The sequence below is a fragment of the Aquarana catesbeiana genome, linkage group LG08, assembly GCF_042186555.1.
Source record: "Aquarana catesbeiana isolate 2022-GZ linkage group LG08, ASM4218655v1, whole genome shotgun sequence".
Taxonomy (NCBI): domain Eukaryota; kingdom Metazoa; phylum Chordata; class Amphibia; order Anura; family Ranidae; genus Aquarana; species Aquarana catesbeiana.
Window position 1 is genome coordinate 168,334,064 of NC_133331.1, and position 23,760 is coordinate 168,357,823.

The window sequence follows — 23,760 nt, forward strand, 5'->3', positions numbered from 1 at the left end:
ATCCCCACCATATCACAAGAAGAAAGAGATATATTAGATGCCCCAATATCTATAGCAGAATTACACCAAGCAGTAGCAGGCATGGCAACCCATAAGTCGCCCGGACCAGATGGTCTTCCAATTGAGACCTACAAACACTATGGTGAAGTGTTGATCCCCGAACTGCTGAAAGTTTTGGGGGGGGCGCTTGAGGGGGGCCAATTACCTGCCTCAATGCTAGAAGCAACTATTATTGTATTACAGAAAGAAGGGAAAGATCCCTTGGATATGGCCGCCTATAGACCAATTTCTCTTTTATGCACGGACGTAAAAATTCTGGCCAAAGTGCTGGCAGCAAGATTGAATGGAGTTATCCATAAGCTGATCCACGAGGACCAGGCGGGCTTCATAGCCAATAGATCCACGAGCCTGAATATTAGAAGGGCGTTTTTGAATATACAGACCCCAATGGTGAACGAGGGTTCGAGAGCGTTGATGACCCTTGATGTATCCAAGGCTTTTGATAGCGTGGAGTGGGGCTATATGTGGCGCGTGCTGGAGATCTTTGGATTTGGCCCTGCCTTTATAGGGTGGATTAGAATGCTATATACTCGACCCAAGGCAAGATTAAAAATTAACAACGAATGGTCAGATTGGTTTGAGCTGGAGAGGGGGACGAGGCAGGGGTGCCCACTCTCCCCTCTGTTGTTTGCACTAGCGATGGAACCCCTGGCCATTTCCATAAGGGGAAGTCGAGCGATAACCGGCTTCCAGAGAAAAACAGGCGAGGAAAGAATCGCATTGTATGCGGATGATATTCTGTTATTTTTGGGAGACTCGAGGAAATCGCTACCGGGAGCAATGAGGATAGTGGAGGACTTCGGCAGTTTTTCTGGCTTAGAGATAAACTGGGAGAAATCAGAGTTTCTACCGATAGACCCCTTAAATGAGACAATAGCACCTGGTATGCCTCAGGTGGTAACAGTGGAAGCTCTGAAGTACCTAGGGATTGTCCTGACGAAGGACCCTGTTCTATATATCAGTAAAAACCTTGTCCCTCTATTAACAAAATTTAAACAAAAAATAGGAATTTGGAGACGCCTGCCTCTATCAGTTGCAGGAAGATGTAGCTTAATAAAAATGATATGGATGCCACAACTGCTATACGTCTTGCATAATTCCCCTGTCTGGATAAGTAAGAAGTGGTTTAGAAAAATTGACAGTCTCTTTAGGGAATTGATTTGGAAGGGGAAACAAGCCAGGATCCGTCTTGGAGTGCTCCAGCTCCCTATCCAGGAGGGGGGCTTTGCCCTCCCACATCCCGAGAGTTATTTTTACTCAACTCAGTTGCAGCAATTATTGGGCTGTGGGATACCGAAAGGAGGCACCCCTAATGGCAAGTTACTATTGTTGAGCTCCACACATAATACAATTATTGAAGCCCTAGAGGCGGACGCGTTCCATATTAAATTTCCAACAATTAAATTGATATTCAAACTTTGGAAAACAGTTAAGAAAAAGATGGGGTATGGAGCCTTAACAGCCTACTCTCCTATTTGGAACAACCATAATTTGCAGGAAGTTCTTAAGATAGGCATATTTAGAGAGTGGGAGAAGCTTGGCCTCAGTAAGCTAAGTCAATTATATAACGACTCTGGGTTAAAGAAATTTTCAGAACTGGTTGGGGAGTTTAAGCTTCCCCGGGGGTCTTTCTTCCTATATGTCCGGTTGGAACATGCCCTTAGAGCACAATTTAAAGCCCAGACCCCGAGATGGGAAGAGATGCCTCTATTTCAGTGCATAATTCAAATAACCCCCACTAGAGGGGTAATTTCAAGAATTTATGACCAATTAAGCAAATCGGTTAATAGCAGGGAAATACTCCTTCGGGTAAAGGCCAAATGGGAAGAGGAGGTGGGAGGAATGACCCAGGAACAATGGGCGAGAATTTTGGAGTTGGGAGCGCAGGTTTCTGTGACCCCCTCACAGAGACTCTCAAATTTAATGCTGTTAAACAGAGCCTATTATACTCCTAAAAGACTTTTTAAATTTGGGAGAAGGCCCAATGACAACTGCCCCAGGTGTCGAAGGACGGGAGATCTCATTCACATGGTGTGGAGGTGTCCCAAGCTGTTTAGATACTGGGAGGAGGTGACTGGGAATTTGGGAAATATTTTCGGTACGACAGTGGCAAACGAGGCCTTGGTTTGTATTCTGGGGCATAGAAGAGTGATGGGAGAAAGGTTGAGTACTACCTTAGCTGTCACGCGGGCCCTGTTTCAGGCTAGAAAGTTGATAGCACTTAGATGGCAGGTAAAGGAGCCCCCCACCGTGAAAGAATGGATCTCTACAATGAATGAAACCTTGGGTAGGGAAAGAATGGAGTACATAAAAAGGGGCAATCTTCAGGAATTTGAAAGCATGTGGAAGATGTGGATAGAGAAAGTGAAGAGTCATTAATAGTGGGATCTGCATAGACAGGGAATAGACTGAGGGATGGTCTTAATATAGGTATGTAGGCAACTGGTATCCTTGCAGGCAAAGGATGCTATAATAAAGTGTTTCTGGATATGAACATTTTTAGTTAAATATATAGCTTAGTAGGGTATAGGATAAATATATAGGGAGTAGGTGGGGGGGGGGGATCGGGGTATTAGGGCATAGGTAATTTGGTACACAATACAGGCTGGGTCAGTAGAAGATGGGCACGGGGAGCCCACAAGTTCATTTTTACAAACCTCTCTTCTTGTATTTTTTGTTGGTGTTTTTGTCCTTTTTCTTCCTTCTTACGGGTCCCCTCTTTCTCTAAACTGAGTTGGAAAAGGATGGGTCCCCTTGGTTATCGAGTCCTAGTTAGTGGGGCTTACGAGATGGAAGGGACAGAGGACTTGTTGGTAAAGAGGCGTAATGAAATCCGTTGGTCATTATGGCGATATAAAAAGCAATGAGAAAAAGTATAATCCACTATGATGTGAATACGAGAAGGCGACAGTTAATGAACATCAAACTGATTTAGCCCTCCAAACACTGTTTACTGATGTGGAAGAAGAGAAAAAAGAAGAAAGAGAAAAGAAAGGGAAAAAAGAAAAAAAGAAAAAAAAGAAAGAGAAAAAAAAAAAAAAATTAAAAAAAAAAAAAAAAAAAATTTGTCAAGCCCTGTGCTAAGGTAGGAAAAATATTTTGATAGTCACAAATTAGGGTAACGGTTTCTATGATGCATTTCCCACTCTGCGTTCAGTGTATGCATCAGTGCACATGCGAGTGCTTTATACAACCCTCAATGCACAACCAGGTACACCCACCTCTTGTATTGCATCTCAATGGGTGGCTGTGGCCCCGGGTCAGAGGGTTCCGGGAATGTCAGCATGCAGGCTCCACACGCTATACGGTACGGCCCCTGTACGGTTGTGCACATCAGGCCTTATGCCCCATACACACAATCGGACATGCCGACAACAAAATCCATGGATTTTTTCCGACGGATGTTGGCTCAAACTTGTCTTGCATACACACGGTCACACAAATCTTGTCAGAAATTCCGAACGTCAAGAACGTGGTGACGTACAACACGTAAGATGAGCCGAGAAAAATTAAGTTCAATAGCCAGTGCAGCTCTTCTGCTTGATTCTGAGCATGCGTGGAACTTTGTTCGTCGGAATTGTGTACAAACGATCGGAATTTACGACAACGGATTTTGTTGATGGAAAATTTGAGATCCAGATCTCAAATTTTGTGTAACGGAAATTCCGATGGAAAATGTCCGATGGAGCCTACACACGGTCGGAATTTCCGACAACAAGCTCAGACCGAATATTTTCCGGCGGAAAATCCGACCGTGTGTATGGGGCATAACAGTGCATTTGTAGCCAAAACCTTTTAAAATAGTTTTAGACACAATAAGGAGGAGAATAAAATCCTATGCAGGGCTATTTTTTTGTGTCTTTACACTGCTGAGGAAATTCTCTTTAATTTCCTGTCTCAGAGGTACAAGAAGAAGAAATCTCCCAAAGTAAGCGGGATTCCCTTCTTAGACAGCTGTCTCAATTAAAGTTTTCCTTTACTTACGGTTCTAGGGACAGCTGAAAATTTTTGGATTTTCCCTTACTTTTCTGTCTCAGGGACAATAGTTACAATTACAAATAGAAAGAGACACAGACAGCAATAAAAACGTGCCAGAGGGTAAACCCTTCCCCCCGGTCTAACCAAAACTAAAACAAGAAAGCTTTACATCTGGTCACAGTTTGGTTCTTCTAAACTCTAAAAAAACAGGGAACAGTCCCTTGTTGAGAAAGTTTGAGAACCCCTGTATTTTACATGGTGGGACTGGGACCGTTGTGTTGATCCAGCACACTACTAGCATTGTGTTTACCTCATTGCTTTCTAGCACCACATTTTGGGTCTCCAGGTTTATTCCAATGACTTTGCTTTGTTTGAAGCTGTCCTGGTATGAATCTTTATAGGAAATGAGGGTCTTTTTTGCAAAACCTGTTACACAAAAAACAATCTTTGACCAAACTCGCACGCAATTAAATACATTCTCTTCATATTTGCACAACAGTTATATCTGCAAGAACCAGTGATGAACTAAGCAACCTGCTAAGGAATGCATCAGCCAAATTGTGGAATGTGGAGTCATTCTGTTGGGAAGGACCATTGAAGACCTCAATTTTGCCTGCCCAAGAGAAGAACAAAGGGAAAAACAAGGGTTATTAAATTTAATAAGGACCTGCTTAAATCAATAAATACTGTATGTCCACATAACCTAGTTATCCATTTTCCTCCCAAAGTAGTGGCATCAATTATATCTGTACAGTATCTTGACTTTTTCAATGGCAGGCAAACATTTAATCTTAATTCAAACATTAACAAAGGACACACAGACTCCGCGCTTAGGACTGGAGAAAAAAGAAAGAAAAAGGACAAAATGGTATGCAGCCTCCCCTATTAGACCCACGGGGGGGGCTAATGTATATAAATAAGTGAAGAGTGGGGTGAATGGCACTCCCTTAAGGGGGGTATGTAAACTATGTAAGATACCAGTGCTAACAAAACCACTGTAATGATGTGCTTATAATGATAGATAAATTGAACCAACCCCCAGTAAGCATATACCTGTGTGAACACTAATCATTCAGTGCAAAATTCCATCAAACAAACATAAAATAAAAAAAATATAAAAAAATAGAACCATCAATATAAATAAAGCATAATATCCACATATATACTGAGGTAATCAACGGTGCTGAGCATATGTGCAAACGTGCCACAGAAAAAAATATATTGGTATAGAAATATATATATATATATATATAAAGAGTCCAAAGTGCGCCAAAAAATTAATTATTAATTTTATAAAAGGAAATGTTATTATCAGAAAAGTTCCAAACAGTCTGGTGACTCTTGTGCTCAAAGGAAGGTCCATGACTTCTGTGCTCCCCACTCACCGGCTCCTTATACCCCTGCAGGGGTGACAGGCAATATGGGATATCATAAGCAGTCTTCACAGATGGTAGGTATCCTGTAGTCATTGTAGCAATGGCTCTCGCTTCCCTTGTATCCGCTACCCCAGGATATCCGGATCAGTCATCTGTGCACCACAGCCTCCGCCACCACATCCAAGAAGGGGATCACCAGAGATCAGTCCAACTGCAATCAACAGATGATCTGGAGCCGACCAAAAAAGAAGAAGAGTTTTTCCTCCCAGAAGACATCACTGCTGACGAAACATGTAGGAGTTTGGCAACTCTCGACATCCGTCTGCATTAGCCATCGAGCACCATCTAGTGCTCTCTGCTCTACACTATCAGCCTGCTGATCCACCTTGCTGTGAGGCTTGTAAGTGAACACTGTAAGCTTTCAATAAACTTTGATGTTTAGTATGGACTTTGTGATGGAGATTTGTATTTCCTTCCTGGCATTCTGGATTGACTGTGGAGTGATGACCATCGTTTTCCTTGCTGACCGCCCAGCCTGTGTTAACATGTTATGCGCTTTTGGCCATTATAACCTTTGGCCCATTTTTTCTGATAAGAGGCGTGATGACTATTCCTAGCCGGTGATGGATCTCTTTACATCTGAGTTGGAAGAACACATACTAATGGTCTTTGCTCCCACTATGGACTTCACAATTTCGTGTTTGTTTGCACATTTGTTGTTATTTTTATGCACGATTAAGTGTTGGATATATTTCAATTTATTGAATGCTGTTCCATATTGCACCCTCTGGCACTTTATATACTGTTTCTTATTGGAATGTGCATGTTTAAATATTTGCTGTCTCATATTACACTTATAGTTTGCTGTTCCATATTGCAATTATTTGATTGATCTATAGTGCTGCTTTGACACATATATTTTATGAGAATTCATATCACAATTTTTTAGTAAGCTGCTTTTTGAGTTTTACTTACCTAGCGTGGATTTTCTACAATGTTAAATAAATATCACTGGATCAGATCGGGCTCAGGTTAGTATAAGGGGGGGCTGGGGATTTTGCAGCACAGAAGTTTTTTTACCTTAATGCATAGAATGCATGAAGGTGAAAAACCTTACGGCTTTAGAACCACTTTAGCCCTGGTTCACATTAATGCTACTTTGAAATCACGCTACTTCACTTGAACTAGCGCGATTTCAAAGTAGCAAGGTCAGTAGCAAATGTCAGATTTAGATATGCGACTGTGTCTGTGCAGCAGCTATGTCTTCATCAAATTCTATAAGCTGCCTGCATGCATTCAAGGTCTGAATGAGCCCACTCTGCTCTCTCCTTCTATCAGCATGTTTACGATAGGCAGCACAACTCCTTTTGCTGCCTATCCCTCTGTAAACTGTATCTGAGGACCACAAACTGAAAACGATATTTCATTCATTTTTTAAATTCACAAACCATCCATCCATGTCTCAATGCTTTGGTTGAGACATCACTTCGAAAAGCAACCCCCCATGCATTTTTAGCTGCCTCAATCTCGAGTAAGGGCAGATGAATCAGGTAACATTTACTTTCCTTCTTGGAATCCATTTGCCCTCAGCTCAGGCATGCAGGCAGAAGGGTGTGCTTAGCTGAACTTTCTTGCCACTTGTATCATCCTCTGTAAACTCCTTAACCGCTTGCCGACCAGCGCATGCCGATGTACGTCGGCAGAATGGCGCTGGTAGGCAAAAGGGCGTACAGGTATGTTCCCTTTAAGAAGCGGTGGCGCGGGCCCGCCACGGTCTCCGTGACCATGGCCGCTGGTCCCGCGGACTCGATGTCTGCCGGGTGCCCAAGATAGTGTCACGGAGGGGAAGAACGAGGAGATGCTTTTGTAAACAAAACATCTTCCCCCGTTTTGCATAGTGACAGGACAGTGATCACAGCTCTCTGTCATCGAGAGCTGTGATCACTGTCCTGTGTGTTGATGTCCAGCCTCCTAACAGAATCACTCCCTAGGACACACTAAACCTCTTCACTGCCCCCTAGTGGTTAACCCCTTCACTGCCAGTCTCATTTACACAGTAATCAATGCATTCTTATAGCATCTATTACTGTATAAATGACAATGGTCCCAAAACTGTTTGGCGAGATTACGGAACTTTTTGGTGTTCCACTGGCCACGGAGAAGACTTGTTTCCCCGTGACTTCAATGGAGTTTTTAGGTATTTTGATTGATACCGAGGCAAGGGAGTTTAGGCTGCTACAGGCTAAGATTGACAAAATGAGGAACCTTATTGCCTTTTTCTTAAAAAGGTGTAAGGTGTTGTTGAAGGAGATGCAGTTGTTATTGGGCCTCCTGGCTTTTGCTTGTAAAATCATGCCGGTAAGGAGAATTTTCTCCCGACTTCTGTATATTTCAACCTCAGGTCTAAAATCCCCTTTCGCTCACATACGCTTGACGGCCCCCCTCAAGGATGACTTGGTGGTGTGGGCCGATTTTTTAGCAAGCTTTAATGGAAGGTCCTTTTTTCAGACTGATTTTGTTTTTGCTCCTTATTTTCGCTTGTTCACAGACGCAGCAGGCTTGAAAGGTTTTCCAGCAATATGGAAATCGTATTGAAGTTGTGGTGCTTGGCCGGCGGCATGGATTCAGAAAACATTGTGCTGCTTGAGCTCTTCCCGATTTTGGTAGCAGTGTCGCTTTCGGGAACATTCGTACATGGGCAGATTACTCCACCACCTGGAGGAAGTGGATACATTTCACTGAAACAAATGGATTCGCTTGGGATGCTCCCAAGGAGCAAGCGGTTCTCGCTTTTTTGGCCTTTTTGATGGGGAGGCTACCTTCTTATGGGCTTCTAGCAAACACCCTAGCGGGGGTATCTTTTTTTCTTTCGAATGAGAGGTTTTCCATCCTGTTCTAGTTTTTTTTACAGTAAAACAGGCATTGAAAGGCTACAGGAAGAAAACTTTTGCCCCGGATGGTAGATGGCCTATCTGGATATTCTTAAGCGCCTTTGCGAAGCCACGCTTGTTATTTGCTTTACCAGTTATGAGGCTTTGCTGTTTAAAGTGGCTTTTGTGTTGGCCTATTTTGGGGCTTTTCGGATTTCCAACTTGATTCCAGCATCCAAAGGGAGTTCTTTTGGAATGCTCTTGGAACATGTGCTTGTGAAACAAGGTCGGGTGTGCCTTTTTTTGAAGCAATCTAAAACCGACCAGTTGGGCTGAGGGGAATGGGTGATTCTAACGGCCTGTGGGGATGTTCCCGTTTGCCCAGTGGCACTGGTGAATGGGTTTTTAGCAGCACGTCTGGTTGGGTCGAGCCACTTTCTCATCCATTTAGATGGGTCTCCCCTCACACAGTACCAATTTTCTTATGTCCTAAAACACTGTTTGGAAAAATTGAGTTTACAGAATTTGAAGTTTTCATCCCATTCATTCAGAATAAGGGCAGCATCTGATGCTGTGGAGAAGGGTCTGCTGGCCAAAGCCATTATGGGTATGGGAAAATGGAGGTCAAAATTGTTTTAAGAGGTATATCAGACCTAACCTTTCACTTTGATTTCCTAGGTTTTCAACATTGCGTATGGATTTTGGGCCACTCTTACATACACTGGGCACAGAAGCGTGTGTCTCAACGCAGGTACTCGGTTAACTTATCTTTACAGCTGGAATCCTTCGCTCTGTACTGGAAAGGTGCGAGAGGCCTGAAGTGCCAGCATCTATATTTTCATTTATCACAATTGTATCAGTCATGGCCACCACCTTCATTTCTAATAGTTAATTTAGGAGGTAATGACTTGGGTAACATTCATACTTTGGATCTTTTGTTTATGATGAGAAGGGATCTTTATCGTTTTCATTTGACTTAACCAGATAGTCATTGTTCTTTCTTGGCTGTCTTCCCCGTTCCATAGAGTGATGGAAAATATGAGGAAGAGGGTCAATCGGGCAATGGCTAAATACATGCCACTGTTAGGGGGTTTGCTTATCGGCACGTGGATCTTGAGGGAGGAATCCCGGGGCTTTATAGGCAGGACGGAGTCCACCTTTCAGATGTGGGTGCTGATATATTCAATGTTGGGCTGCAAAGCAGCATTGAAATGGCCGCGTATTTGGAGTAGGGTCTTGTTTCACAAGGCTGGCTGGTGGGGATTTGTTCAATAAAGTTATGATGCCTGAGTTCTGATAACTGGGCAAAAGTTTGCTGTATGTTTGATCTTATATGAATATTGAATTAATATGTTTGTTTTTTATGATTTACTGTAAACCAATAAAATGCCGTGGCCAATTTTTTGCCAAATGGTGTGTACGTATTACTCTACTATACAATTGTATCTGGAGAATTAAGGTAAGGGGCGAGTGTGGCTTGTGGTCCCATATATAAAGAGGGGCGCATCATCTGAGCCCACCTTCTTGGGACGGCGGCCACCCAGCCCTGTTTGGTTGCAATATGCATATTAGCCATTAAGTTACATAAGGTATAGATGGTGGGGTACTGTCACTTTAAATATTTAAATGAAGCATGCAAGGTGGTCCAATGGGAATTCCGGGAAGGTTCTGGATGTTCCTGGGAAGTGATAAAAGGGCTGCAGAGGGTCTCTCCTTCCTCTTGCAGTGCCAGGACTACAGGAGAAAAAGCTCCCTCCCTCCCTGTCGTGAGCATTTTGTGTGGTCGGGTCACCCCGAAATCCGGGGGGGACATGTTGCTTTGTTCAATAAAGTTATGATGTCCGAGTTCTGATAACTGGGCAAAAGTTTGCTGTATGTTTGATTTTATATGAATATTGAATTAATATGTTTGGTTTTTATGATTTATTGTAAACCAATAAAATGCCGTGGCCAATTTTTTGCCAAATAGTTTGTTTGTACTCCTCTATTGAACGATTGTATCCGGGAAATTAAGGTAAGGGGCGAGTGTGCCCTGCGGTCCCATGATTAAAAACTATACATTATAGTCCATTAGCATGGTAATGAATAGAAAAGGTCTATTTAGAAAGATAACTTAGCAGGGTAGCTGATTTCCAGCTTCCAGGGGCATAGGCCAGGAATTGGTATATACAGTATCTCACAAAAGTGAGTACACCCCTCACATTTTTGTAAATATTTTATTCTATCTTTTCATGTGACAACACTGAAGAAATTACACTTTGCTACAATGTAAGGTAGTGAGTGTAAAGCTTGTATAATGCCCCGTACACACGGTCGGACTTTGTTCGGACATTCTGACAACAAAATCCTAGGATTTTTTCTGACGGATGTTGGCTCAAACTTGTCTTGCATACACACGGTCACACATAGTTGTCGGAAAATTCGATCGTTCTGAACGCGGTGATGTAAAACACGTACGTCGGGACTATAAACAGGGCAGTGGCCAATAGCTTTCATCTCTTTATTTATTCTGAGCATGCGTGGCACTTTGTCCGTCGGATTTGTGTACACACGATCGGAATTTCCGACAACGGATTTTGTTGTCGGAAAATTTTATAGCCTGCTCTCAAACTTTGCTCTCAAACTTTGTGTGTCGGAAATTCCGATGGAAAATGTGTGATGGAGCCTACACACGGTCGGAATTTCCGACAACAAGGTCCTATCACACATTTTCCGTCGGAAAATCCGACCGTGTGTACGGGGCATAACAGTGTAAATTTGCTGTCCCCTCAAAATAACTCAACACACAGCCATTAATGTCTAAACCGCTGGCAACCCCTAAGTAAAAATGTCCAAATTGGGCCCAAAGTGTCAATATTTTGTGTGGCCACCATTATTTTCCAGAACTGCCTTAACCCTCTTGTGCATGGAGTTCACCAGAGCTTCACAGATTGCCAATGGAGTCCTCTTCCACTCCTCCATGACAACATCGTGGAGCTGGTGGATGTTAGAGACCTTGAGCTCCTCCACCTTCCATTTGAGGATGCCCCACAGATGCTCAAAAGGGTTTAGGTCTCGAGACATGCTTGGCCAGTCCATCACCTTTACCCTCAATTTCTATTCATGATTCCCTCAATGATCTGTAGCTCCCCAGTGCTGGGAGCACTCATGCAGCCCCAGACCATGACACTCCCACCACCATGCTTGACTGTAGCACACTTGTCTTTGTATGCCTCACCTGGTTGCCCCCACAAATGCTTGACACCATCTGAACCAAATAAGTTTATCTTGGTCTCATCAGACCACAGGACATGGATCCAGTAATCCATGTCCTTAGTTTGCTTTTCTTCAGCAAATTGTTTGCGGCCCTTCTTGTGCATCATCTTTAGAAGAGGCTTCCTTCTGGGACGACAGCCATGCAGACCAATTTGATGCAGTGTGCGACGTATGGTCTGAGTACCGACAGGCTGACCCCCCACCCCTTCAACCTTTGCAGCAATATTGGCAGAACTCGTAGTCTATTTCCCAAAGACAACCTCTGGATATGACGCTGAGCACGTGCACTTAACTTCTTTGGTCGACCATGGCGAGGCCTGTTCTGAGTGGAACCTGTCCTGCATGTTAAACCGCTGTATGGTCTCGGCCACCGTGCTGCAGCTCAGTTTCAGGGTCTTGGCAATCTTCTTATAGCCTAGGCTATCTTTATGTAGAGCAACAATTTTTTTTTCAGACACTTAGAGAGTTCTTTGCAATTAAGTGCCATGTTGAACTTCCAGTGACCAGGATGAAAGAGTGAGAGCGATAACACCAAATTTAAACACACCTGCTCCCCATTCACACCTGAGACCTTGTAACACTAACGAGTCACATGACACCGGGGAGGGAAAATGGCTAATTGGGCACAATTTGGACATTTTCACTAAAGGGGTATACTGTTGCCAGCGATTTAGACATGAATGGTTCTGTGTTGAGTTATTTTGAGAGGACAGCAAATTTACTGTTATACAAGCTGTACACTCACTACTTTACATTGTAGCAAAGTGTCATTTCTTCAGTGTTGTATACATGATGGCGTTGTGCTGTGTGTAATATTACAAATATGTGCCAAATAACAACTAAGGAATCCCCTGATGAGTCACGTGATGTGACGATACGTGTCGGGATTAGAGCATTAGGTTTACCAGGAACTGACTGTAACATACGAGCTCGGCGCTCGTGGATTGCCGCTGTTTGCTGTTTAAAAAAACGTGTTTATTTTTTACTTTGCTTGTGATAATAAAAATTCCCAACGAGATTACACTATGGGCAGCTTTCTTTTCTGTGCCTAAACCCCCCTTAAATCAAGGATACTAGTGGAGGGATTTGAGCATCAAACAACATCATTAAAGTCTGGGCAGAAGGATGCAAGCTCGGCGCTCGTGGATTGTTGCCATTTATTATATATAATAAAGTGAGTTCATTTATTATGTTTGTCACAACCAACCCTCCTATATGGGATCACGCTATGGGCTGTTTCTTCTTTTATATCTAAATCCTACACACTGAGACTACGATCGTAAAGTTCATTCAATCTGACCAAAGGGACGTTTGAAGATTATCATCTGTAATTCCTTTATACTATAAACCTTACGGCAGAAGATCGGCTAGGCACAGGTTGATTTGCTGTTCACGGTGGAGGGATTCATTATCTGTGTGGAACATCGTTTAGACTGTTAGTGGATTTTAATGTTTTCCTTTATCACCTTTATTACTGGATCATCATTGTTTTTTCAGTTTGGTTTTCTTCACTGCACACCCAGTTGTGCACATTGGACTTTATCATACTGTTTCATTCTTTTGTTCAGTTATTTGCGTAATGTCACATTTTGTTACATAGATCTTATTTGTATTATATTTTTGGCTTTAGTTTTGCCAATTATCACATGGTAATTTTATATATACCTTAGTTGTTTTCTGGCACATATTTGTATATTACACACAGTGCAACGACATCACGTATATATTCACATTTTTTCTGCTGCAGTGTAACCCAGCCCCTTATCTTTACTTTGACAGCATGGGAGTTACTTACTTTTACATTTTTTCAGTGTTGTCACATGAAAAGATATATTAACCACTTAAGGACCAGCCTCGTTTTGAGATTTTGGTGTTTACAAGTTGAAAACAGTTTTTTTTTGCTAGAAAATTACTTAGAACCCCCAAACATTATATATTGGTTTTTTTAACACCCTAGAGAATACAATGGCGGACATTGCAATACTTTTTTTCATACCATATTTGCGCAGCGGTCTTACAAGCACACTTTTTTGGGGGGAAAAATTCACTTTTTTGAATAAAAAAATAAGACAACAGTAAAGTTAGTCCAATTTTTTTTTATATTGTGAAAGTTAATTTTACGCCAAGTAAATTGATACCCAACATGTCGCGCTTCAAAATTGCGCCCGCTCGTGGAATGGCGTCAAACTTTTACCCTTAAAAATCTCCATAGGCGACGTTTAAAAAATTCTACAGGTTGCATGTTTTGAGTTACAGAGGAGGTCTAGGGCTAGAATTATTTCTCTAACGATTGCAACGATACCTCACATGTGTGGTTTGACCACCGTTTTCATATGCGGGCGCTACTCACGTATGCGTTCGCTTCTGCGCGCGACCTTGTTGTGACGGGGTGCTTTTAAGGAAAAAAAATGTATTTATTTTACTTGATTTTATTTATTTTTTCACCGTTTAAAAAAAAAAAAAAAATTGGGTCCCTTTTATTCTTTTTACAAGGAATGTAAACATCCCTTGTAATAGAAAAAAAACATGACAGGTCCTCTTAAATATGAGATCTGGGGTCAAAAAGAACTCAGATCTCATATTTGGACTTAAATGCAATAAAAAAAAAAAAAAAATTGGCATTTGAAAAACGGACAACAGAAAAATGTGCCTTTAAGACATATGGGCGGAAGTGATGTTTTGACATCGCTTCTGCCCTGCTATAGTATGGAGACGGGTGGGGGCCATCTTCCCCTCGCTCGTCTCCATACACAGCCACGGACAGGTCCCGATCGCCTTCACCACTGCCGACGGCTCCGGTAAGCGGCGGAGGGCGCTTGAGAGCGGCGGGAGGGGGGGTGGCACCTCTCCCACCACCAAGAGTGATCTCACGGCGAGTCTGCCGCAGAGACCACCATTATTGTAAACAGAACCGCCGGCTGTAAAGATGGATACCTCGGTTGTGGCAGCAGCTGCTGCCGTTACCGAGACATCCATGTTAAAATGCCGACGTATATGTACAGGAGCCGGTCGTTAAGTGGTTAAAATATTTACAAAAATGTGAGGGGTGTACTGTAAACAGTTACATTGATCCAAGCTGTATGTATAATATACTCATACCTGGAATTCTTCTTTAAAGTAACCATGTCACAAACCTAAGCAACTAAAACTGATGAATGGGTATGAAAATTTAATACATATTTTTTTTTTTTTCTTTCAGCTTCTGAACGCCCCCTCTATGTTAGCCTGTGTGTTCATGCACACGTAGGCACTTACAGGCATTTAGAGGCAGAAAAATACTTGTGTGTTCAGGAGAGAAGTGTTTCAGTGGAAAAAATGCAGAATAGATGGAATGTTCTGTTTTTGTCTTTCATGTGTTTGCCCTTCCATGTGCCCCTTGCGGTGAAGGCCAGTTATAGGTGGGGGCAGGGGCCATTTGTTTGTCACTGGTGTAAATATGGTCCAGGGACACACTGTACACCTTCGCTGGGTGTCCAGTGTGCTCCTGTTTCTTTAAGGGGGATTGAGCTGCCTCCAGGCCCACCTGCCCCTCATCTATCCATTTAATTCATGTGCTTCCATTGTGGAGACACTTATAAATTCAATAGCGTTAGGACCGCAAGCATACACAGGGTGCCGTGAAGAGGCCTTGCAGCTTACGCATGCGTTTGCAAATGCGTGCTAACTAAAGCCCTGTTTTTAACGCAGACTGTCGGACAGGTTAATTTGGTCGGTTGGCAGACTGGTTGGCGAGTTGAGCTATAAAATGTTCTGTTTTTGTCTTTCATTCGTTTGCCCTTCCATGTGCTCCTTGCTGTGAAGGCCAGGTATAGGTGGGGGCAGGGGCCATTTGTTTGTTAAAAATGCAGAATATGCCTAAACGCCTGTAAACACACCTAAATGCTAGGTTCATTTAGTGCTTGAGCATTCATTCCATTGGCCAGAATAAAATATTATTCTAGCCAATGGAATAGAAATTTGGACAATTATGGAGGCAACATGGACTCTCGCGGTACGGTATAAACTTACAAAAGACGACATATAAAAAGTAAGCAAAGAGACAAAAGCTCTCTCAAAAAGTCGATATATAAAAAATATAAATTTATTACGCACAATACATAGTAAAAAGCCTCCAATAGCAGTAAACAATGGGTGCTGCTATACATGGAGCATCCACTAATCTGACACACAACTGGAAGAACTAGGATATGTAGAATAATTCCGCGCTGTTACACACAGAGATTCGTCTTCCAATGGTAGACTCTACATGTTTCGAAGTGACCCCCTTCTTTAGGAGTATATTTAGTCAGAGAAAGATCTACAAGAAAGCATATGAATCAGATATGTAGTATTAACATCAAAGAAACATAACTAATAACCAACCTTCATGGTATACTGTCATGTATCTCAAATCAATAAAGATAAAGTCTAATATACCCCTCTTATACATCCCTCAACATTAGGAAATAAACCCAAGTGAAATGATTGATTAGGAGCAAAGAGTAAACTTACCCACACAACTGGCACCAGAAAATAGTGATATATTAATCTAAAATTGTAAAGAATATATATTAATCCATTAAATTGTGTTAACTATGTAGGTTCAGTATCAAAGTGTCCAAATATCCTTTATTTGTATAAAATTCTAGCCCTACAGTATCACAGTATCCACAAAGTCGGGTGGCAGCCAACTTTGTGGATACTGTGATACTGTAGGACTAGAATTTTATACAAATAAAGGATATTCGGAAACTTTGATACTGAACCTACATAGTTAACACTATTTAATGGATTAATATATATTCTTTACAATTTTAGATTAATATATCACTATTTTCTTATATTTCCTCTCTTTCCTTCAAATTACATCCCCCAACCTTGGAATGGATCCCTGTGAATAGGGGCCCTTACTCCCCATGTTCAACATCCCGTCCTTTTGGAGGTCCGATTCTCTTGGGCGAGTGTGTGATTCCCCATCCCTCTGTCTTCTGTGTTAAATCCACTAGATGGCGTACACAGATATCAGAATTGTGGATGGGCCGACGCCTTTGTCTCTTGTGTTTCAGGCCCCTTTCACACGATCGGACCGTTCAGGTCCGCCTGTCAGTTTTGACGGCGGACCTAAACGGGCGCTCCATGTTAGCCTATGGAGCGACGGATGTCAGCGAAGACATGTCCGCTGACATCCGACCCGGTCCGATCCGCTGAAAGCAGACGGATGGCCCTACGTCCAGATCTGTCGCTGGCGGATCGGATCGGGTGAGATCTGATGAAAACGGACATGCTGTCCGTTTTCATCCGATCCCTCCAAAGGCAGCAGCGGCACCTGACAAGCCCCTCCCCGCTCAGTGAGCAGAGAGGGACCTGTCATCCGCCGGCTCAGTGGAGATCAACGGAGAGATCTCCCGTTGAGCCGGCAGACCGAGGCGGGCTCCGTGGAAGCGGAGTCCGCCTCGTGCGAATGAGACCTTACACTTACAAATCGTCGTGCATTACTGTGCATGTCCACATGCACAGTCTGGAGTCGTTTCATTGATTTTTAGGATGTTCCCTGTGGCAGCTTGTTTGGCGGTGGAGAGACATTCTGTGGAGTTGATTGACTGGTATGTGTTTTGCTATACATGTTGATGTGTCTATGATGCGTCGCTGTATGAATCATTGCTAAAAGGTATGCTTTTTCACAGATCGTGGTCGATCTGGTGCTTGTCTGAAATCTTATGCAATACTTAATTTTGAATACTCTTTGAAACCTGCACCTAAACTGTGTACACCCAACCTGCATGATGTGATCTCAACAATGTGTTTTGAGATTTCTCAGCTAGGTTGGTATTCCTTTTGATTACTCTCATTAGGATTAGATCTGCGATCTAATTCGTTTTAACCATTCTAATCAGTATCCTCTTTAATATTTTTATATACTATATAGAATTCACATGTGGCTATAGATGGTTCCTTGGACTATTTTCAGTTACACCTGATTTCAATACCCACTGGGACAACTCATTCTCTCCCCGCCTAATTAAATGCTCAGTGAAGACTACATAGGTGTGTACCATTTAATTGAAATGCTTTGATTGTACTCTTTGAATTTAATTACCCGAATTACAATGGTTGTGAGATTGAATTCTCCACCTTATGAATTCCTTAAATGCTAGTACCTACTCTTTAAAGGGGTTGTAAAGGTAAAAATTTTTTCACCTTAATGCATTCTATGCATTAAGGTGAAAAAACTACTGACAATACCGCCGCCCCCAGCCCCCCCGTTTTACTTACCTGACCCCTCGAAAGTCGGCTGCTCGTTCCTGACATCCATTCCGCTGCTCAGCCTGGCCACTGATTGGCTACAGTGGATGGATTGGAAGCAGCGCAGCCATTGGCTCGCGCTGCTGTCAATCACATCCAATGACGCGGCGCGCTGGGGGGCGGGGCCGAGTGATACAGCGAGCGGCTATAGCTGCCGGCTGTATCACGGGAGCGCGCCCGCAACAACTAACCACCATGCGAGGGAGCTTGCATTGAGGTGGTTAGTTCTTGCGGGGAAGAGCTGAAACAGCCGCCGAGGGACCCCAGAAAAGCAGGTTCGGGGCCACTCTGTGCAGAACGAGCTGCACAGTGAAGGTAAGTATAACATGTTTGTTATTTTTAAAAAATAAAAAAATTACCTTTACAACCCCTTTAAGTATTCTCTTTTTCATGCAACAGTCTCTATGTGACTTCACTTTTCCTGGTTCCCGCACTCACCCAGGAGATTGCCATTTTTGGCCTTTGTGACTCCCAAAATTCTGGTGGCGGTAATGTGGGTAAGTTTACTCTTTGCTCCTAATCATTTAACTTGGGTTTATTTCCTAATGTTGAGGGATGTATAAGAGGGGTATATTAGACTTTATCCTTATTGATTTGAGATACATGACAGTATACCATGAAGGTTGGTTATTAGTTATGTTTCTTTGATGTTAATACTACATATCTGATTCATATGCTTCCTTGTAGAATATTCTTTCTATAAATATACTTCTGAAGAAGGGGGTCACCCCGAAACATGTAGAGTCTACCATTGGAAGACGAATCTCCGTGTGTAACCGCACAGAATTATTCTACATATCCTAGTTCTTCCAATTGTGTGTTAGATTAGTGGATGTTCCATGTATAGCAGCACCCATTGTATACTACTATTGAAAGTTTTTTACTATGTATTGTGTGCAATAAATTTATATTTTTTTATATATCGACTTTTGTAAGTTTATACCGTACCACAAGAGTCCATGTTGCCTCCATAATTGTCCAAATTTCTGTATAGTAATAAAACAAAGGTACATTAATTTTTTCTTAACAAGTAGCTTTTCCATATAGCCAATGGAATAAATGATCACCCAGATGCTGAACACGCCTTAAAGCGGTTGTAAATTCAGAAGGTTTTTTTATCCCATGCATTAGGTTAAAAAAAACCTTCTGTGTGCAGGAGCCCCCCTAATTCTTACCTGAGCCCCATCTTGATCCAGCGATGTTGCACGAGAGACTTGGCTGCCCATGACTCTTCTTCCCCATTGGCTGAGACAGCAGTGAAGCGCCATTGGCTACAGCTGCTGTCAAATTCATTGAGCCCCAACGAGGAGAGAGAGAGGGGGCAGAGCCCAGCCGTGGCTCCCTGTCTGAATGGACACATGGAGCTGCAGCTTGGCTCGGATGGCCCCCATACCAAGCTACTCAACAGGAGAGGAGGGACAAGAAAAGAGGAGGATCCGGGCTGCTCTGTGCACAACCACTGCACAGAGAAGGTAAGTAAAACATGTTTGTTATTCTAAAAACAAAAAAAAGTGAGGGTTTAGTATCACTTTAATGTGTTTGCAAAACATGGTTTTAGGTGCATTTTTAAGCTGCGTTTTCCCCCCTGGAGAAGAGGTATCCAGGGGGAGGAAAAAAGCATCCTGTGTACGTGAAGCCTAAAATGATCATGTTCAGTGATATAGGCAGCTCAATTTATAGGAAAGTCATGACTTTTCATGGGGAAAAAACGTGCTTGTTCCCACCCCCTCCCGAACATTAGTCTTTAAATGTGAAGTACAGCATTACTGCTACTGCTGACCTTCCCTTTTGAAAAAACTATTTTTTTTTTTTTTTTTATGGCTATCATGTCTGCACTGTGGCTTTAATATTTTTCATGTTACTGACCTGCAGTCCTGACTTCACTGTGGCATGAGGTGGGGGAAGATCTTCCAACGGGGACACATGTTCTGGTGAACAGTCTAAGATGGGAATTCCACTTTTGGAGATTTCCCCCCACGTCCTGTTGCATCCCTGAGACAGCAAGTGAAGGGAAATCTCCACAGCATGATGCAAATAAAAAAAAAAAAACCTTGATAAGGGCTTTAATTGTAAGGCCAATGGATCATCAAGGTCTGATATCTGGCTTTCTCAAACGACAGCAATGGCAGCTCTCCCAGTACAGGTTTTTATTTCACTTTCAATTTTCCCAGGACAGTGAGAGATTTATTGAATATTGATAGGGTAAATGGAATAGCTATTTATTTATCAAACATTTAGTTTTGATTATCAAAACATGTATTCTGATTAACCAGATATACTGGATGGACTGGTGTCTTTGTTCAACCTTACAAGCTATGTAACTATGTAATTGACCATCTGTTTAGCAATGTAAATAACCAAAAAGTTAATCAAGACTTCAAAGAGACTTACAAGGTAGCCCCCACCTTTGTATAGAGTATAAAATGTACTCAGGCCCTCAGCTCCAGGCAGAACAATCATATTGAATGTCACCATGTACTTTCTGTATTGTTCTCCCTGCCTATAGCTAAAACCATAGGCTTGAATATTAAATACATCTTTTTGAATGTAATTCAGCAGTCAAAATGTTATTGGAAACCCCTAGCTTCTGGGATTTCCCTATCAAATATAAACTGAGGATTTGTGTTTTGGGAATGAAAACCCCAAATTGACCCCCGCCCCCAAAAAAAACCTTGGTGTAGCCCAAACTTACCGCTCTCTACAGAAGCTCGAAGTGCTCCAACATTATGATGAAAGCAGTCTTTCATATCCACCAGAACAAAAGGGATTTCATGTGACTTCAGCTGATTGGCAGCAGCTATGCCAGCAAATCCTCCACCCACAATCACCACTCGTACCGACTCATCCACGGACAGCTTGGAACCCATGCTGGTGCTTGGACAAAGATAAAGCACAAAAACGGATTATATATACACTGTGCTACCAAAAGTATTGGGACGCCTGCCTTTACACACACATGAACTTTAGTGGCATTCCAATCTTAGTCTGTACGGGTTCAATATTGAGTTGGCCCACCCTTTGCCGCTATAACAGCTTCAACTCTTCTGGGAAGGCTGTCCACAAGGTTTAGGAGTGTGTCTATGGGAATGTTTGACCATTCTTCCAGAAGCACATTTGTGAGGTCAGGCACTGATGTTGGACGAGAAAGCCTGGCTAGCAGTCTCTGCTCTAATACATCCCAAAGTTGTGCAGGCCAGTCAAGTTCTCTGTGCAGGCCAGTCAAGTTCCTCCACCCTAAACTCGCTCCTCCATGTCTTTATGGACCTTGCTTTGTGTACTGGTCCAAATCATTTGGTGGAGGGGGATTATGGTGTGGGGTTGTTTTTCAGGGGTTGGGCTTGGCCCCTTAGTTCCAGTGAAGGGAACTCTTAAGGCGTCAGTATAACAAGACATTTTGGACAATTTCCTGCTCCCAACTTTGTAGGAACAGTTTGGGGATGGCCCCTTCCTTTTCCAACATGACTGCACACCAGTTCACAAAGTAAGATCCATAAGGACATGAATGAGCGAGTTTGGGGTGGAACTTGAATGGCCTGCACAGAGTCCTGACCTTAAGGATGAATTAGGTCAGAGACTGTGAGCCAGGCCTTCTCATCCACATCAGTGCCTGACCTCACAAATGCCCTTCTGGAAGAATGATCAAACATTCCCATAGAATGTTAAAAAGACTTCACCAAAAATGTACCTCCCCATTGAAATGGATTGAAAACACAGCAAAAATGCACTCGTGTTGCATTTTTGATGTATTATTTTGAGTCATATGACCTATGAAAAACACACCCTAAGCATGGTAAAATCGCAGTAGTTTTCAGCAACCGTTATCTGCACCTTTTTTCTTTTTACGCACAACACTAAAAACCCTATTTTCAGGCTGATAATTTTTGGCGGCCGAAATGTCGGTGCATCATTAAAATAAACAGAATAATTAATTAGAAGACCTCCATATACAGAACCCTATAAATACAGCAGTGGATCCAGAGGAAGACTAAAAAAAGGCATGCTCAATTTTGCTCAGGTGAAACAAAATTTCTTTCTGATCCTCCAAAGGCAAACAGATATTCCCTGGATCAACAATTTAATTTTCCCACCTTAACCGGGGAGGGGGATTCAATAAAGCATTTGTAAAAAAAAAAATTCTGGCATCATGGCCATATATATGGTCAATGCATATTAGAAAGTCCCACCAAAATTCATGAAAGCTGTGAAACGGTTTTCTTGCTATTTCAAACAGGTGTAACAAACTCCGGTACTTCTTATCCTTGACACTGTTACATTCTGGTGCTATGGCTGTGACAATTTTATAAAGAAATAGCACCCAACCACACCCGAAGGAATGCGTACCTATGCAACTCAATGCTGTGCAATTTTCAGCCTGTTCATTTGAATAGGCTGAAATGGAACTGGGTCAGACCAAAAGTCGCATCAAAAACACATTGCAACTGGATCACATGACACATTTCACAGAAATGACACTTTTCTACAATGTAAAGTAGTAAGTGTACAGCTTGTATAACAGTGTAAATTTGGTGTCCCCTCAAAATAACTCAACACACAGCCATTAATGTCTAAACCACTGGCAACAAAAGTGAGTACACCCCTAAGTGAAAATGTCTAAATTGGGCACAATTAGCCATTTTCCCTCCCCGGTGTCATGTGACTCGTTAGTGTTACAAGGTCTCAGGTGTGAATGGGGAGCAGGTGTGTTAAATTTGGTGTTATCGCTCTCACTCTCTCATACTGGTCACTGGAAGTTCAACATGGCACCTCATGGCAAAACAATCTCTGAGGATCTGACAAAAAGAATTGTTGCTCTACATAAAGATGGCCTAGGCTATAAGAAGATTGCCAAGACCCTGAAACTGAGCTGCAGCACGGTGGTCAAGACCATACAGCGGTTTAACAGGACAGGTTCAGCTCAGAACAGGCCTCGCCATGGTCGACCAAAGAAGTTGAGTGCATGTGCTCAGCGTCCTATCCAGAGGTTGTCTTTGGGAAATAAACATATGAGGGCTGCCAGCATTGCTGCAGAGGTTGAAGGGGTGGGGGGTCAGCCTGTCAGTGCTCAGACCATACGCCGCACACTGCATCAAATTGGTCTGCATGGCTGTCGTCCCAGAAGGAAGCCTCTTTTAAAGATGATGCAGAAGAAAGCCCAAAAGAAAGTTTGCTGAAGACAAGCATACTAAGGACATGGATTACTGGAACCATGTCCTGTGGTCTGATGAGACCAAGATAAACTTATTTGGTGTATGTCTCTGTATTTTGGGAGTGTCATGGTCTGCATGAGTGCTGCCGGCACTGGGGAGCTACAGTTCATTGGGGGAACCATGAATGCCAACATGTACTGTGACATACTGAAGTAGAGCATGATCACCTCCCTTCGGAGACTGGGCCGCAGGGCAGCATTCCAACATGATAAGGACCCCAAACACACCTCCAAGACAACCACTGCCTTACTAAAGAAGCTGAGGGTAAAGGTGATGGACAGGCCAAGCATGTCTCCAGACCTAAACCCTATTGAACATCTGTGGGGCATCCTCAAACGGAAGGTGGAGGAGCGCAAGGTCTCTAACATCCACCAGCTCTGTGATGTCATCATGGAGGAGTGGAAGAGGACTCCAGTGGCAACCTGTGAAGCTCTGGTGAATTCCATGCCCAAGAGGGTTAAGGCAGTGCTGGAAAATAATGGTGGCCACACAAAATATTGACACTTTGAATCACTTAGGGGTGTACTCACTTTTGTTGCCAGCAGTTTAGACATTAATGGCTGTGTGTTGAGTTATTTTGAGGGGACACCAAATTTACACTGTTATACAAGCTGTACACTCACTACTTTACATTGTAGCAAAGTGTCATTTCTTCAGTGTTGTCCAATGAAAAGATATAATAAAAATATTTACAAAAACGTGAGGGGTGTACTCACTTTTGTGAGATACTGT

The 23,760-nt window shown here is 42.7% G+C and overlaps 1 protein-coding gene across 1 annotated transcript in view; it reads right to left on the reverse strand.

Moving 5' to 3' along the window:
• Positions 1 to 23,760, reverse strand: part of AIFM2 (AIF family member 2) — a 76,954-nt gene that overhangs the window by 48,313 nt on the left and 4,881 nt on the right. Inside the window, exons 2-3 of the mRNA XM_073596697.1 lie at positions 20,514 to 20,695; positions 4,349 to 4,464 (exon numbers count right to left, since the gene is read on the reverse strand). Coding sequence (XP_073452798.1) covers positions 4,349 to 4,464; positions 20,514 to 20,688 — 291 coding nt within the window. The 5' untranslated portion in view covers positions 20,689 to 20,695. The remainder of the gene's footprint in view (positions 1 to 4,348; positions 4,465 to 20,513; positions 20,696 to 23,760) is intronic.